Source organism: Psammomys obesus, unplaced genomic scaffold, assembly GCF_907164565.1.
Source record: "Psammomys obesus unplaced genomic scaffold, mPsaObe1.curated_primary_1811, whole genome shotgun sequence".
Lineage (NCBI taxonomy): Eukaryota > Metazoa > Chordata > Mammalia > Rodentia > Muridae > Psammomys > Psammomys obesus.
The window spans coordinates 7,581,145-7,598,211 of record NW_026596051.1 but is presented as its reverse complement, the minus strand read 5'-3'; the positions used below and the strand labels follow the sequence as shown (position 1 = coordinate 7,598,211).

General features: G+C 38.9%; 1 protein-coding gene across 4 annotated transcripts in view; it reads right to left on the bottom strand.

Moving 5' to 3' along the window:
• The window catches only part of Cobl (cordon-bleu WH2 repeat protein), a 244,038-nt gene that overhangs the window by 119,469 nt on the left and 107,502 nt on the right, over window positions 1-17,067 (bottom strand). For 2 of the 4 annotated variants that reach the window (XM_055623924.1, XM_055623926.1), the window contains exons 5-6: window positions 12,172-12,269; window positions 8,974-9,048 (exon numbers count right to left, since the gene is read on the bottom strand). In XM_055623924.1, the coding sequence (XP_055479899.1) occupies window positions 8,974-9,048; window positions 12,172-12,269 (173 nt within the window). The remainder of the gene's footprint in view (window positions 1-8,973; window positions 9,049-12,171; window positions 12,270-17,067) is intronic. The other 2 variants (XM_055623925.1, XM_055623927.1) reach the window with 1 other exon arrangement.

Genomic DNA, 17,067 nt, shown 5'->3' with positions numbered 1-17,067 from the left:
AATTTAAAAATAAAAATAACCTCAAAAAAAGATATTTTGCTCCAGTAACAGATACCGATGAACACAGCATCTCTAATTGGACAATTATGAATCTAACAAGCTGACATTCCAAATGTTTTGGGTGCTGACATGATGCTTATGTTTCCCACTGTGAAGCCTTTCAGATTTTGAACTTTTGAATTAAGGCCTATCAGCTGGAAAACCAAACACAAATACTGTAGATACTTCTTATGCCAAGTATTTTGGAAAAGGGGCACTAATTTGAACCCTCATTGCAAATATTTTGGGAGAAAACGTCACTGAAGCTTTAAATATAAATGTCTGGCAGCTTCCACATTGGTCCTAGGAGGGCCATAATATGATTATTTTATTTCTAATATAAATTTTCCATTTATTTATTTATTTCATGAGGGGGCACATATGTGGAGGTCAGATAGAGGACAACTTGTAGCAGTCACTTCTCTTCTTCTACCATGTAGGTCCCAGAAATCAAACTCAGGTCATCAGACTTGGCAACAAGTGCCTATACATGCTGACTCATCTCATCAGCCTAATGTAAACATTTTAATTACCATTTTTCAAAAGTGCACAGAGGAAAAAATACTTGATAACTTCTCTCAGCTGCATACCTCTAATGTATAGGAATTTCACAACTGAGCCATGGGAAAAGAAATGCAAACTGAGTAGCTTCACAAGGAATTGGACTTGTTTCTGGCAGAAGCATGCCCTTCTGAAATCAATGCAATAACATAGTCTTGTAAAAGCCATAAATTCCCAGACACATTGATTCACTAATTCTTCTGTTAGCTTCATTACAAACAGAACAAAACAAAGCACAACAACAAAAAATCTTCCAAATGAAAACAGTTTTGGAGACAGTGGTGAAACAGTAACAAACGAGAGCTTGATATATGAGTTTATCAAGAAATGACAAAGAGCCTGCTTCCACTCACTCAGCATCATTTTGTTCTCCTGAAGAACAAAAATGATTCTCTGGGTAGTGGTGGTTTTGAATCCACCCAACACAGGGAAAGACAGCACTATAAGGTCAGAGAACTGTAAACGCTTACATCAGAATCCAACTGCCAGGACACAACCTAGAGTCACTTTCCTCCCTGAACTGCAGATGGAACACAGGGTCTGGTGAGCTAGGCAAGGGCTTTCCACTCTTTTGGACTCCCAGCTTCCTTTTATGGAAATATACCCAGCCTTATCACTATGAAGATAATTAAACAAAATTTTAAGCATATGAGGTGGGAGATGGAAAGAGAGAAAACCTGTTGCTCTCTCTGTGTGACAGAGTGGCTCTGCCACTGAGCAATGCTAAACTTGGCAAGAAACCTGAAAGACTAGAAGCATTTTATATGATTCCCAGTCTCCTCGTACAAATACTAGTATTGCTAATTGTGGGTAAAAAGACTGGGGTGGGGCACTAAGTTCAGAGAGATGTGGTGTCGTGATCTTGGAGGAGTTAGAGTAGGGCACTGGGGTGGATATGATCAAAATATACTGTACACATGCATGAAATTCTCAAAGAATAAATAAAAATATATTTTAAATTGCCATCTGCTATTTATTTTATACTTTTGAATATATAATATAAAGATACAGACTATACAAAATTGATTTCTAAGAAAAGTTAGTTCTACCCTACAAGGACATGGCTTAGCCCTCAGGGTATATTTTCTTATTAGCAATTTGTGAATGTTCCAGAAACAGCCTTCTTGAACTTTCTCTGGCTAGGGTATGTCTGATTCCTGTGCTTGTGGGAACACTGACACCCTGTGGTGGAGCCAGCACCACACACATGCTTCTGGCAGCCTCGGGGAGTTCATTGTTTTCCCCCAGAGACCAGTGCCAGCTGGGAAGGAAGACAGGCTGGAATGCATGGGAAATAGAACAGATTTTCCTTAAGATGGTATTTCTATTAACCGTTCCTGAGTTGTCCTTGTGTTCACGGACTTCTTTGCTATTTTCTGGAGTCCTAAATGGCTGGCACCAACAAAACCAGGGCTTATGGGCAGAAACTCCAGGCATCTTTGAATATGGAACTCATTGCACAATACAGCAAGAGGCTCCTCCCGAACAGGGGAGCCAAAGCCATGGTATTAGTTTTCCCTATGAACTGAACAGGACAAGTGAATAAACTGCCTCTAGTTTTAATTTTATTTATTTATGTTATAATCACTGATTCTTTAGCTCAATCATCAAAAGCCTTCGACTTCAGAGTAGCAAGCAAGGGTATGGTTAATGAATTTTAGATTGGTGCATTATTAGAAATTGTTTTAAATCAAATGGTGGGGCCTATTAATGATAGATTATCTCCCATGGTTGATTCCAGACAAGGTTTGTCTTGCTCAGGGTCACTTTGCTAATGACAAGTCCTCTAAACCACATTCCCCTCTGTGGGCATAGAAAGAGGAGCTTCCTGGAAACTGTGGGATTTCACAAAAAAGCATTTTAAGATATTAGAAAGGTACTAAGTATATTTAATATGATACAAGTAACACAGAAGCTAAATCTTATAATAAGGTAAACTAGTCTTCAGAAACTGAAATTGCCTGAGAAGTGGGTTATGTGGACCATCTATGTTGATACTACTTTTTGCTGTTTGTTTCTTTCATAGATATGATAAACTACTTAAAACCTCTCAAGAAAACGGCAAACAATATCTGCAACCTCTCTGATAGGGTTGCACTCAACTGTGTTCACCATTTCAGGCTTCCTCATGCATGGGCCATGCAAAGCTATCCTTAGACTGAGCTCTCGTAGAGGATACTATTTTATAGATGAGGAAGTCAAGATAGACAGGCTCCCCAGCTGGTCTGGAGTCTAAAGCTCAACTCCTCATCTTGAGGCAGACGCTTGTCCTGGCTCACACAGAGACAGACATTACTCCCAAAACATACACACATACACACTCACCTCCAAGCATTTTCCAGCTCCTCAAAGAGATTCTACTGCCCAGAGCTGGAAAAGTTATATAAAGGCTCAGAGCAGCCCAGTGGCAGAAGAGCATTCAAAGAGTCGCAAAGCCCTCACCACACAGCTTGTAAAGCAAGGCCCCATACAGGGCCTTGAAATAGAAGAAATCAAGAGATGGAGTGGTTGAGGCTTATCACTGGATCTATATGCTGGAAGTCTCTAAGTCTATATAGTACAACTAGGAGGAGGAACAGCTGCCTTTAGTCCTTCAAAACAGAGAACATACAAAGACACGAGGGCTCCCAGGACCCCAACCGCTAATGCAGTTGGATCCTGCCCTCTGGTCATGTTAGGGTATATTTGCAGGCTAGAGGACGATAGCAAAGTGACAAGAAATAGTAGCACAGTTTTCTTAAGAAATGCTATGTCACCTATATACTTGCCAAGGGGAGATCAACACACACTCAAAGGGATTCGACATGTTCAACAGATTTGATCAATCAACCACCTCTGGAAGCAAGATGTTTCTGTGCCTGTGAAAGGAAGATTAACAGAGATCACACAACTCAGCTAACCACAGAGGCCAGGCAGGGCTGGGGTAGCAGCCAAGGTCACCTGCAGTGACAGTTACCATTTCATTACGTGCCATCCTGTGCTAGGGCCTGAATTATTTTCAAAGTCAATGGCTGATGTAGCATATCAAAGCTTCATTTGCAGACTTTGTTTTACATGAAAACTAATTACCATTATTTTTCTAATGGAAAAAAATATATTCCAGAGAATACCACATCAGTAGGCAATCATCTTTTCTTTCCCTTCACAATTCTGCAGTAGTCAATCATACTAATCATGGTTATTTAATCTTTCAGTCTCCCACTGAAGGGCCGCTGAGTGTTATTCAGCTCTTGCTATTACAAAATAATGCTGCAAGAAATTATCTCCGACATCATCACAGACTCTGGTAAAGGAGCTTTTATGATAGATAGATTTCTATTTGTAGGATTTCTGATGCAAAGAATAATAAATATAGTTTGGCTATATATCACAAAAATTCTCCATTAAAATGCTATAACATTTAACATTCTGCTCAGTAACACACTGAAGACTCCCCACAGATTAGCCAGCAGAGGTGATGGGCAAATTTCTGAAATGTTGTCATCTAATATGTAATAAATGAGAATTCACTGTAAGAGTAATTAGTATTTCTCATGACGATGTTTCAACTATTTTCAATAATTTACATACCATGTACACTGGTTTTCTCTCTGCATCATCTGTGTATTCTCATCTATGTATCAACTTAAATCTGCCTTCTCTATTTCTAAAAGCTCTCTCCCATGTAATATTTGGAGTTTTATAGTCTTTATACTACCCTCACTTTCATATTTGCTCTTTCTCCACCTCATCTTTCTCTTGGATTGCTTTCTTATGTCTTTATTCTTTATGCCGTCATTCAAGTTTTTACCTCCACAGTAAATTTATTATTCTCATTAGCACATGTTGAGTTTGAGCACAGTCAGAAAATTGTTCACACATGTTTTCTGCCTGCAATGCCTGGCTTCAATATGTACATGTTGATTTCTGATCTTGAGATTTGTTCTGGTGTATTCTGTGAAACATGCACAGTTTTTACTTTTCTTCATGGTCATTCTAGGCCCTACTCATTCATGTTCACTGCCCTTGCCATTGAGGGCTGTCTGTACTGTACTCCATATTTTCTGTACAACTGGCTTGAAGTTTTCCTACTGCTTCACTGTACTGGCTGCTATAATTCTCTTTAAGGCTTCAAAATATACTTGAAAAATCAGTAAGGCTTTCAATTTCTCTGGCTTTCAGGTTTTCTTAGATCTTCTTGTTTGTTAATTTTTCCAACTAAACTTTACAAACAACTTAATTTGTTCTAAAACAAAACCTAACTGAAACAATGGTACCAAATCTACCTGTCCAAGAGTGTGGCCTCTGATTCCACAAACAGATATATTGCTATATATATTTGCAGGATTTAATTTTTTAAAGTGCTTTGTATATTTTCTATGAAGTTTTTGCCTAGAATCTGTCATCTGTGAGTCACCCATCCATCTATCTATATATCCATCTACCCACCCATTTATCCATTCATCCACCTGTCTATCTATTCAGCTAGCCAGCCAGCTGTGCACATCATAGCTATGTTCTTATGTTCCTAAGTACATAAAAAAGATCATGCAAATTAGCAATGCTTACTAAAAAATTAAGCTACCACTCATTAATGCATAAGTTACTGCCTGGTTACATAATAGCCTCAAATATGTGAGATGCCAAGCCCTTGGATATAATAAGTTTCCTACTTAAACATAAGCAGTTTGTTTATTGAATGTGTGAAATATTAAAAGATATTTTTCAACATCTTATGGATAAAACAGGCTGATGAAAGACAAGCCTGAAAGACTAATGAGTTTATGGCCATCAAAAATCATTCTCTGTTGATTTAAGTCTGTTTAATAGCAAAACAAACATGATGCCTGGCTGATTAGTTCTGGTAGGAACTTAGTTAAGATTGCAACAGAAGAAGTTTCCTTAAATTCATTACATAATTCTATTCTGTCCAATGTGATTTATATGGGAAAGGGCATGAGCAAGTGTTCCTGTTTACCTGGGTTCAGGTTGGCTTCTGGAATTGCATTAAATGCTCAAAATCGCAAACATTCTTACTCACCAAAAACAGGTGACTACAACGAAGGCAGAAGCCTCGTTTCTACAGTGCAATAAATAAGGACATTGCAAGGAGGAAACACGTTCAGAGCATTAAACGTGGGCATTCAAGTCCTACAGAAAATCAGTGCATCTCAGCACAGCTGTGATTGGAGGCAAAGGTGATGTAATTACCACGGGTACATACTTATTTACTTCCTTAAATTTTAAAATGTAATTGGGTTTTGGTAACTAAGGTAAATTTGACTTTTTCTTAGGCCAACAATAAGGACTCGTTATACCAATTAACTTAGATAACAGGCATTTAAAACAGATTCAGTGAGCTAACATTCATTAACCCCAGACCTTGACAAAAAATAAGCTCAAGGCTTTTCTCAAATAAAATTTCACATTGACAAATTCAGTTCACAAAAGATAGATTTGCACTTCATGGAAATACAAATCATTAAGAATTTGTTTGCAGAGGCTGGAGATATGGCTCAGTGGTTAAGAGCACTGGCTGCTCTTCCAGAGGGCTCAGGTTCAATTTCCAGTACCTACATGGCAGCTCAAAGCTGTCTGTAATTCCAGTTCCAGGAGATCTAACACCATCACACCAATGCACATAAAATTAAATAAATTATATTTTTTAAAGAATTTGTTTGCAAAACTTAGGAGAAAGTACGACTATTATAAAGACTTTGCATCTCACAAATATAAGGTTTAGAAACTACCCATTAACAACAACAACAAAAAATAATGTGATGAGTATTTGACAAATGCTGACATAATTTTTTTCTTCCTTTATACCTCTCAAAAGTCAGCCATTCCAGTGTGACTACAAATGTTATAGCTCTCAAATTTTGGCCATAAACAAATTTGGAAGATAATTTGTTTAGTTTTGATCATACCTCATGCTTTGGGTTGTGTTGTCTGGAAAGACATCAAAGAAAGAAAAGGTGCTGATGTGGCTGGATTGCTCCACTCTTACAGACAATTCATAGAAAATGTCGCTCAGTTTACATCAGGAAATGTGGAAAGATATACTGAATTAATATGAAGTCTTTTCTGGATCATGGAATATGTCAAAGACCATTCATCTTTCATTTTATTAAGAAATATCTTTGCAAGAAAAATTTACTTCCCATATTTAATAAAACATTAGATGGCCATTTCTGTATCACACTATATTTCAAGTTGTTATAAAATATTTTCAAGTATCAAACACATATTGGACAGAACAAAATTTGATGTGAAACTAGGAGTGACAATACAAAACTATTAATGATGTAGAAAGTTTGTCCAAGTAATATGTGTGTGCATGTGTGTAGAAGACAATGAATGTGCCGAGCAGAAGCCAGAAGGGTGCACTGGCTGTCCTACTCTGTCACCTACCACCTTATTCCTTTGAGGCAGGCTCTCTCACTGAACCTGGAGATTGTCACTTCAGCTAGACTGGCTGACCACTGAGCTCACAGGATCTATACGTTTCTATCTACTACACAAAGGGGTTATGGTGCATAAAGGAGCCTGACTTATCTTTATATACAAATCTGACATGTGGATGCCTGGCACTCAGCCATTTCCATACAATCTGTGTGGATAGATTTTAGAGGTAAATACCTGACTTTTACTAAAAATATTCAAAATATAAGTACTTATATAATACAACGAATTATACTGTTTCATTTACTTAAAATTTTATAGAGACACTTTCTACATCCTCTCCAGCATGTGTTGTCACTTGAGTTTTTGATCTTAGCCATTCTGATGGTGTGAGGTGGAATCCCAGAGTTGTTTTGGTTTGCATTTCCCTGATGACTAAGGACATTGAACATTTAAATGTTTCTCCACCATTCAATATTCCTGTGTTGAGAATTTTCTGTTTAGCTCTGTACCCCATTTTTATTTGGATTATTTGATTTGTTGGTGTTTAATTTCTTGAGTTCTTCATATATTCTGTATATTAGCCTTCTATTAGATGTAGGGTTGGTGAAGATCTTTTCTCAGTCTATAGGCTGTCATTTTGTTCTGTTGACTGTGTCCTTCAACCAAAGAATGGATAAAGAAATTCACACAATCAAATACTACTCAGCTATTAAAAACAAGAAAATCATGAAATTTGCAGGCAAATGATGGAACTCGAAAAGATCATGCTGAGTGAGGTAACCCAGACCCAGAAAGACATGCATGGTATATACTTCTAAGTGATATTTGATATTAGCCATACAGTATAGGATAAACATACTAAAATCTACATACCTAAAGAAGCTAAGCAACAAGAAGGACCCTAGGGAAGATGCTTAATTCTCATTCAGAAGTGAAAACAAGATAGACAATGGAGGCAGAAGTGATAGAAGAGAGGGAACAGGACTGGAGCCTGCCAGAGATGTCCTTTAAAAGACTCTACCCAGCAGGGAATCAAAGCAGATGCAGAGACTCACAGCCAAACTTTAGACAGAGCACAGGGAGTCTTATGGAAAAAGGAGGCTATAAAAGGACCCAGAGGGAACAGGAGCCACACAAGAAGACCAATAAAGAAGAAAAAATAGAAAAAAGCAGGCCCACCAGGAACTGCAGAGATGGATGCAACTACCAAAGAACATACACAGAGAGCTCCTAGAGCCTCTGCTCAGATGTAGCCAACACACAGCTCAGTCTCCATTTGGGTTCCCTAGTAAAGGGAGAAGAGACAGTCTCTGACATGAACTCAGTTGCCTGCTCCTTGATCACTTCACCCTGGTGGGGTGACCTAGCCAGCTCAAAGAGGAAGAGGATCCAGGCAGTCCTGATGGGACCTGATAGGCTATGGTCAGACAGTAGGGGAGGAGGACTTCCTCTATCAGTGGACTAGGAAAGAGGAATAGGGGAGGAAGAGGAAGGAAGGGTGGGACTGGGAGGAGATGAGGGAGAGGACTACCACTGGGATACAAAGTGAATAAATTGTAAATAATAATAATAATACTAATTTAAGAAAAAAAGAAACTTTCTAGATGCTTATTTTGGAATGTGGGGAAAATGGAGTTTGAAAAGATTCTTTTCTGGGTTCTGTGGACAAAGTATACTTATAAAGCTTAATAAATGCAAGCTCTAGATAACCAGTGGCCATAAACTATCAGCCTATCCTGGGTAGCATGTAACAAAAGTTTCACAAAGTAAATTCACCTACTCTAATGCAGGGTTCCTTTGCAGAAGCTTAGTGGAATAGAGAGGAGCAAAAGCTGAAACAATGAACATTGTCCAATGAGTATACAAAACTACATGCAGCCACCACAGCAACCAAGCAGAGGAGTGAACTGAAGCTAGCCTTCAGTTTTGTTATCTGCAATGAGAAGTTCTGCCTGGTTAGCAGAAGCACCCTCTGGATTAAGTACTCACGTTCACGTCACCTCCAGACACTGACTTCAAGGGGTCCTCATCACTGTCTGTACCCGACAGACCGAGATGCTCAGCCTAGAACACAGACATGCACCCCACCATCAACTCCAGGGGAAAACAAACTGCAACAGAGCAGGCATACCTTGCAGCTACTAAGGCAAACAACACCAAAATGGCCACACTTTCAGGCAGTGTAGACTGCAGAGTCCATACTCATTCTTTCACCTTATGAACTAGAATGCTGTTTCAAAACAGCTCTTAAGCAAAGCACTCCCTCATTTCGAAATCACACCACTGATCCACAACTCATGGGGAAAAAAAAAACAAACTTATTTTTGCCTCTTTTTTTGTTGTTCTTTTCTCAAAGAATTTCTTTAATTTTGAAAATATTCAACTTAAAAATAGCAGTGTCCATCAACTGACAAAGTTACATCAGCAAATCAACTGATTAACTAGGCTTTGAAGATTTCAAGGTTTTAATCTCTATGTAGTTAATGCATTGAGTGTTCACATAAACCATTTCCCAAACAGCTGAGTCCCTCTCTATCTATAAAACACAAACAACAATATACCAATGGTCACACAATCAGGTAGGGAGAGCTAACTGGAAAATTCAATTCCTTGGCCTCCTAATGAGAATCTGGGGGCATAACCTAAGAATTCACACTTTTCAATTAGATCTTAAAATGACACTTAGGAATGTTTTGAAAACAACCAATTTAAGAGAATAAATGACATTAAAAGTGATGTAGGAATTAGAAAATTAAAATATAAAACATTTGCCCTCACTTGCTTCAGCCAAAATTATTTCCCTTTATATACTTTATTGACATTTCTACAAACATAAGTCATTTAGTCATCTATATACACCCACACATATTCTTCCAAAAGGCAATATACTAAAATATTACTTCAGTTTGAATGCTTTCTTAAGTCTCCATTCTTAGATTTTATTCTATACTGAGGCATCCACTTGCCTGTCATCACATCACAGGATTTTAAAGTTACTTACTCAATATGCTTTTAATAGATTAAAGAAACTGAAAGTCACACTTTGCTAAGCATCGTACAATGTGAACCAGCGATTAACATAAAGGACTTGGGTGTTAATTCTAGCACTGACTAAATTACAAAGGCACGAGCTGCTTGGCCATATTGATGTGCCTGTAGGATGTAATGACAATTCTCTCTCAGTTTTTTAGGAACACTAGGCATGGGTGCATTTAGCATGCAAAAATCTCCAACTATAACAAGGAGAGAGGGAAAGTGCAAGAAAGCGTATGCATAACATACACACACAGAGTAATAAATGAAAGATGAGGAGCACAAAAAGGGAAAATGACTCTAGAAGTCCAACACAGAAAAAAGAAGCTACTGCATAAGGAAATGTTCTTATAATGAACAGAGCAAACTGTGTAGTACAAGTGACTCTTTCACTGAAAGGTCCCAGGTTCCTGGTGTCTGTCCTTCCTAACTGTCAAAAGCTACAGGTTCTCCAAACCCCAAGCTTTGGCAGTTGCCTTGCTGGCTAAACTAAATGCACTCCTACCCCTTTATTTTACTTTATTTGCAGGGGATTGCCTCCCAGTGAGGGAGTTGCAGAATCAGCAAGATCTAAGGTAAGGGGTGGGGAAGGGGAGTTTTGTTATGAACTGGTGACCAAGGGGACGACAGAAAACACAGTCCCAGCAAGCTCATCTAAACAATACCAGGAACAAAAACACAATTAAGAATCCTAAAGAATTCTGCTTCTTTAACTTCATTTATACTTGACATGAAAGAAAAGAGTCCAGGAACGGAAGGGGGAGAATAGGAGGAGGGGGTGAACTACTTGAACTACCTAAGGCTAAAAAGAGCTCACTAATGAGACATACCCTGAGCACAAATTTTCAAAGAGCGCAGAAGAACATGAAAAAGAACACAAAATATATAATTATACAGCCCATTCTTCAGAAATCAGAATGAGGAAACCATTACAAGGTTTCAGGAGGAAGGAAGACTAGGCATAGTTCAAGACATGAGGGTTTTGCTGTTCCATGTCTGGAATTCCACGCAACTTATGTCTAGTAGAAGAAGCTGGTTGCCTCTACAGCTGGGCAGAACTCAGTGAAGTTCAGGGATGCTTGGCAAAGCACCTTCTAAGATTTGCCACCTTCACCATCAAGCATAGGGTAAATCATAGTACTAAGGCTGCAGGTTGCAGAAGGAAGGTTCAGGACACCCCTGGGCAGAACAGAGTTGCAGGTTTATGAAGCGGAGCTGAGAGACTTCCTCTCTTCTTATAGAACTATACAGGTGGAGAGCCTGTCCCAGCTGAGAGAGTGGTGTTACTGTCAATTATTTCTATTAATCTTTTCTTTTGAAAAACAAATATATGTATGGCATATGTGTGTCTTACATATACATTTTCCTGGCTTTTCACAGGAGCTGGAGAAGCAAACACTCCTCTTACTCACTGAGCCACTACTTTAGTTTCAGCTTTCTATTTTTAAGCCATATTTATCAGCAAGGAACACATAATATGTGTTTGTAAAATACACTTACTAAAAGTGTATTGTTCTTTGCCAGATAATTAGAAGGCATCCATGATTTTGATTTTCTTGTAACTGAATACAAAAAAACCCTTCATTTTATGATTTTAAATTATTGTACAATATTGCTTCTATATTGTGAATATAAAGACTTATTTAATAAAGAATAGCAAGATAAAAGCAAGTAACTGATAGTGTTCTGAAATCTCACATCATGTTATAAAGGTAAAAAAAAAACATTTTAAAACTACAGAAAATGGGCCAGTTCAAGAATAGATACAAATGGTTTTGATGAAACCCCTCTAGACTTCCTACCTTAAGCTGGAAAGCTATGATCATTTGCAGGGACACTGACCATGATATTTAAACTTAACAATGCAAGATTCACTCATCCCTATATCCAACAGCTGTGTGCTGAGCTTTGAGTCATGCTGTATGAGTGTGGACACCTAACCGGGTGTGGCTTCCTTGCTTGGCTTGGGGAGGCCAGAGGTTTTCAATTCTACCAGTGAGTAAACACCTTCATATTAAATAACTGCCTTAAGCTCTGGTGAAGAATCAGTATTACCAAACAGAATTACTTTAAAAAATCTCGAGATAGGTAGGATCAGTAGAAATATTGTGAGAAACTCTTTTGTACCCCACATTGTCCCAGCGTGTGACTCACCTTACTGCTGCTCCTTTTATTAACTTTGAAAAACCCCAGAAATTTTTTCTTCTCTTTATCTGTCTCATCATTGCCAAGTGATGACTTCCTGAACATTTCTGGAGGTGAAAAAAAAAAGTAGTACTGTTATTTTTTTTTTCAGCATTTGAAACATGAGATTAAGTACTTCACTTGTTAAAACCTTAACTGAATCCTTTAATCTGTTTGCTGTAAGAAGAAAATCATCGCGATTTCCTTCAAAGCCTTCCGAGCCACCTCAAAGCCCTCTGGCCCAAAGGAAATCACATGAAGTTCTTACAGAGGTTTTTAGTGACTAAGGTGGCATTTTCTCTGAGAGTGGCTTTGTTCTTGTGGAAGATGAAAAGAACCAACTCAATGAAAGCTCAATAGGGATGCTTTTCAAGAGAAGGCTAGTGCAAACTGTCATTTTGCATTTTCTAGTAGCTGCACTAAAAAATAAAAGTGAGCTTTAATTATAATTTTATCTAATTGAAAATAATTAAAATGTTATTGTTTTACCATAGCCAATATGAATGAGACTCACCGCTTACACTTGCTTTGGTCCTGAGTCTATGAAGGCAGTGTTCATATGAGGCTGACAGTGTTTGTCCATTTTGACTACTTAAATTTCTGAGAGCAATAGATGGTCTGTTGCTACCCAATCAAACCGCATTGCTCCAAGGGCTGTGATATCAGTTTAAAAGAACCCCAACACTTTGTCTTATAAGGTATAAGTAAGATAAAAATGCTAAATAAATCATGAAGCCTCTGTTCTTTCCTAGAGCATGGAGGAACAGTGAAAAAGACTGCTTGGTTACCGTTTAAACCGGATATCTGGGGATACTGGTCATAACTGTCTCCATAACCCTTTTTCTATATTTAATTTAAAATTTGATTTTTTTATGTGTATGAGTATTTCCCTACAATAAATGCCTGTGTACTAGGTTGCATGCCTGATGTCTACATCAAGTCCCCCACAAGTGGAGTTCCAGATGTTTGGGAGCAGCATATACACTCTGGGAGCCAACCCCAGGTCCTCTGAGAGAGCAGTAAGTGCTCCTAACCACTGAGCTCTTTCCAGTCCCAGATTATTTCCTTTTTAAGATGACATTCTCCTATTTGCCTATTCTGGGCTTTCATTCACCATACCCTTCTCTTCCAAGACATAAAGATATGGCAGAGTTGAGAAAAACAAAACCAAAAACAAAACAGCTATTTGTAAAGGGTAAAAAGATCAATTTTCCCAGCTCAATCTGCAGGACAACCAAACAGCTAGACCACTGGTGGGTATTCTTTCTTACAGGATCTGACAAACTGATATGAGTATATTAACCCAAATTCAGCAAACAACCATTAATATTTGTATCTAATGATGTATGGCTTCATATCTAATCTTAAAAAGAACATAAAAATCAATGTATTTAAAAAATATGTACAAAATAACACTGTCTACTCAAAAAAGCCAAATCCAGGCCCAGTGGTTCTTAAACCATCCTGCAGGAAACAAAGCCTTTGTCCTGTTTGGGCAGGTCAGGGCACTTAATGACATGCAAGGGGCTTAGATAAGGAGATTAGTGGGCTCTGCATCACACAGCAACTGAACCAGAGGACTGGCTCACATGACAGAGCTGTACAGATACATATGCACACACATAATTATAAGTTAGTCACATCAAAACCCTCAGTGAAGAACTAGAAAGAAAAAAAAATCTTACACCACAAAATAATATATCCAAACTATGGCATGCATTAACATGTATATTTCTAGTTTATACTAGTTTTACAATTGAATGGTATATGACAAGGATATTTTAAAATTGTAGAAACCCAGAGATAAACAAGAAAGAAAATGCTTGGCTATCATAGGCCATCCTACAGTAACCATCAGCAAGCTAAATCTTTTGTTTCTCTCCCAGAATATAAAATTACTGGTCACAGCACTGAGGCCATCCCATGGAGAAGGGTTCTGATGACCCTGGCACCAGAACCATAGTGTTTGGAGAGGTGACTTCCCATGCTACTACCTAACAACTGTATGGCAAAGTAGGGCCTCAATCTTCAGCCCCAACATGGGCCTCAAGCTGCTGGAATGTGTTCTAAAGGCTTTGCCTATGGATTGGTCAGAGACTTATAAGAAGCTGCTGATTGTAGGTGAATGCCTTAGAAAGGTAAGAGCAAAGCAAGAGAGAGCTCTGCATTGTCATCAAGCTAAGTCTCCGTAGACAGCTAGGCTGTCCCACCAGGGCAATGAGCTGTGAAAACACAGATTCCCTGCAGAGCATGTGCTTTAGGAGCTGGAATCACAGCTCTAAATGGATGTCATCTATGGGAGCATGACACTTACTTTCAAGGCTCACATTTAATTGCCAACAAAGCAATTACTATTTGGACACATCAGTGTTGGAGATGCTGATAAAGGCATGAGAGGTAGAGAAAGTGAAAGGACCCGAGAATATAGTCCAAAGCGCCTCTTGGTTTAGATGGAAAAATAGAAATTAGGCAGTTCTGTGACCAGAAACAGGCCACTGAAGAAGTTACTGGAAGAACATGGTCCCACATGGTCCATGTGGGCATTCTCACCCATTGCCCGTCTCTAAGGTACAGCACCCATCACTAGACTCTAGACATAGTGTAGTCAAGGAAGAGGCAGTAAGAGCCTCAGTCTGCCCAAATCCCCAAGGAGAATCTCCCAGAATGTCTAAAGCAGTCATGTGCATGAGTGTCCTTGTCCTTAAAGGAGACTTTCTTGTGTGCGAATTCTGTTGACAAAGCAGGTCAGCTGTGGGCTGGTAAAGGGGACCACTCAGCCCAGCATTCAGACAATCTATCACAGACTGGGACTTATGTAAATGCTGCATTTTGTTTCACTAATTATTTTTTAAATAAATCTTCTATCAAACACTTTTTTTGCAAAAATGACAAACTTCCTGCCAAATATAAAAACTCATTGCAATATTCACTTTTTAGCGTGTGTGTGTATATATGTATACATATATATATGTATATATGTATATATATATATACACATATAAACATATATATACATATATATGTATATATATGTATATATATACATATATACATATATACACACATATAAACATATATATACATATATATATATACATATATATACACACATATGTTTATATGGGTATGTATAAACTCTAAAAGGCTCATTAAAATCACACTTCATATGTGTGATTTTATATATATGCTTACACAAATATGTACAAATACATGCACATAAATATATTTACCCCCTCTTTATATATATGTGTATGCACATTTATACAACATAGACTTTCCAAATCAGTGCCAAGTTTGAACTAACCCTTTGCATACCTATACTACTATGATATATAGGGTTCAATTTCAAGCCCATTGCCAATACATACTCTGCAGCAGGTAGGATAGACCTGGGCAGGAAGTACAAAAGTAAGAACAAGAGACAAGCTGAGGCAGTGGGAACTGCTGTTATTTCTGTACACATCACTATCATCTGAAATTCTGAGCTATGAATTTCCTGTCTTCAACACTCTCAGCTATTTCTATGGACTAAAGTCACATAGCAAATTCTCACACAAGGTATAGTCTTCTCTAAAAAACAAACAAACAAAACAAAACAAAAAAAAAAAAAACCCGGGGAACTAAAAACTTAAATCATAACCTCATATCAAACCAGCAAGCCCCCTCCCATCTCCAAGGTGCCTCAAGCTAAACTCAGTTCCTTTGAGGTCTGACATACATTATCACCTCCGTGCACCCTCCCATCTGGAGCCATGCAGAGTGCAGCCTGTGAGCTCACTGTACCTTGACAGCTCAGGGAAGGCTCAGACTGCGTTTTGGTCAGAAGAACTGGAAAAGGCAGGCAATGAGAAAATAAGAACAGCTTGGAGGTCTGCAGCAGCCCAGACCAAACATCTAACTACTCCCCCAGCCTCAACTGTAGGTTACATCATCCACAGAAGCAACAAGGAGTATATGCAGAGCTGGCCTGTATCTCCAGACCGTGCCTCCTAGCCTCAGCACAGGCTGCTAGGCCTGCTGTGAGCACAGGGGGCAGCAGAGCCTTGGGATTCTTCAAGCTGAGCCTTCAGACAGCAGAGGCATTGGGCGGTGGCAGCACTTACCATCTTGCTGCTGCCTCCCTTTTCTCCAGCAGCTGCAGGGCTGAGAAAAAGGCAGCTACTTCCTGCTCCCTGCCTTCTTGCAAAGCCCCCCCCCCCCCCACACACGATGGCTGCCCTGCTGGTCAGCTTCAAAAGAAAAGGTCCGCAAAGGACACCCTCTAGAAAATTCTTTCTTCTTAGGTGTTTGATGGTCAGCAGGATGAGGTAAAGACTCCTGGCAGGATGGTAGCCAAGGACATCAAAAGAGGGGGTAGTACAGGTGAAAGGCATCCAGTTGGCCTTGGGCTTGGAGGCCTCCTCACCGTGGGGTGGGGAAATACATTGCCATGACAGTGATTTGGGTACTCTGGGTCTTTGGAATATCTAGTTCCAGTCAAGAGCAGAAATGTTAATTGGCTACATATCCTGTTCTGAAGCTTTCCATGCCATTAGAGAGCTGTGCTCAGTGTCCTGGCCCTGCTGAAGGCTTCAGTTTCCATGTCTCAGATAACTGTGAGCAGTGGAGCTTCTCCTTAACAGAGAGGCAGGCTTGTATGACTTCTCCAGGAAGCAGTTCAACTTCTGTTCTTCAAGATATGTCCAAGCTTGCTGTGTCACAGAAGGCTAAATGTGCAAGCCTTTCACTCTCGTTCCTAAACATAGGGCAGTTTTTCTTTTTCCTTCCTGATTTCTTTCTTTCTTTTCTATCATTGTTTCTTTCTTTCTCTTTTTTCATTTTTCTTTCTTTCTTTCTTTCTTTCTTTCTTTCTTTCTTTCTTTCTTT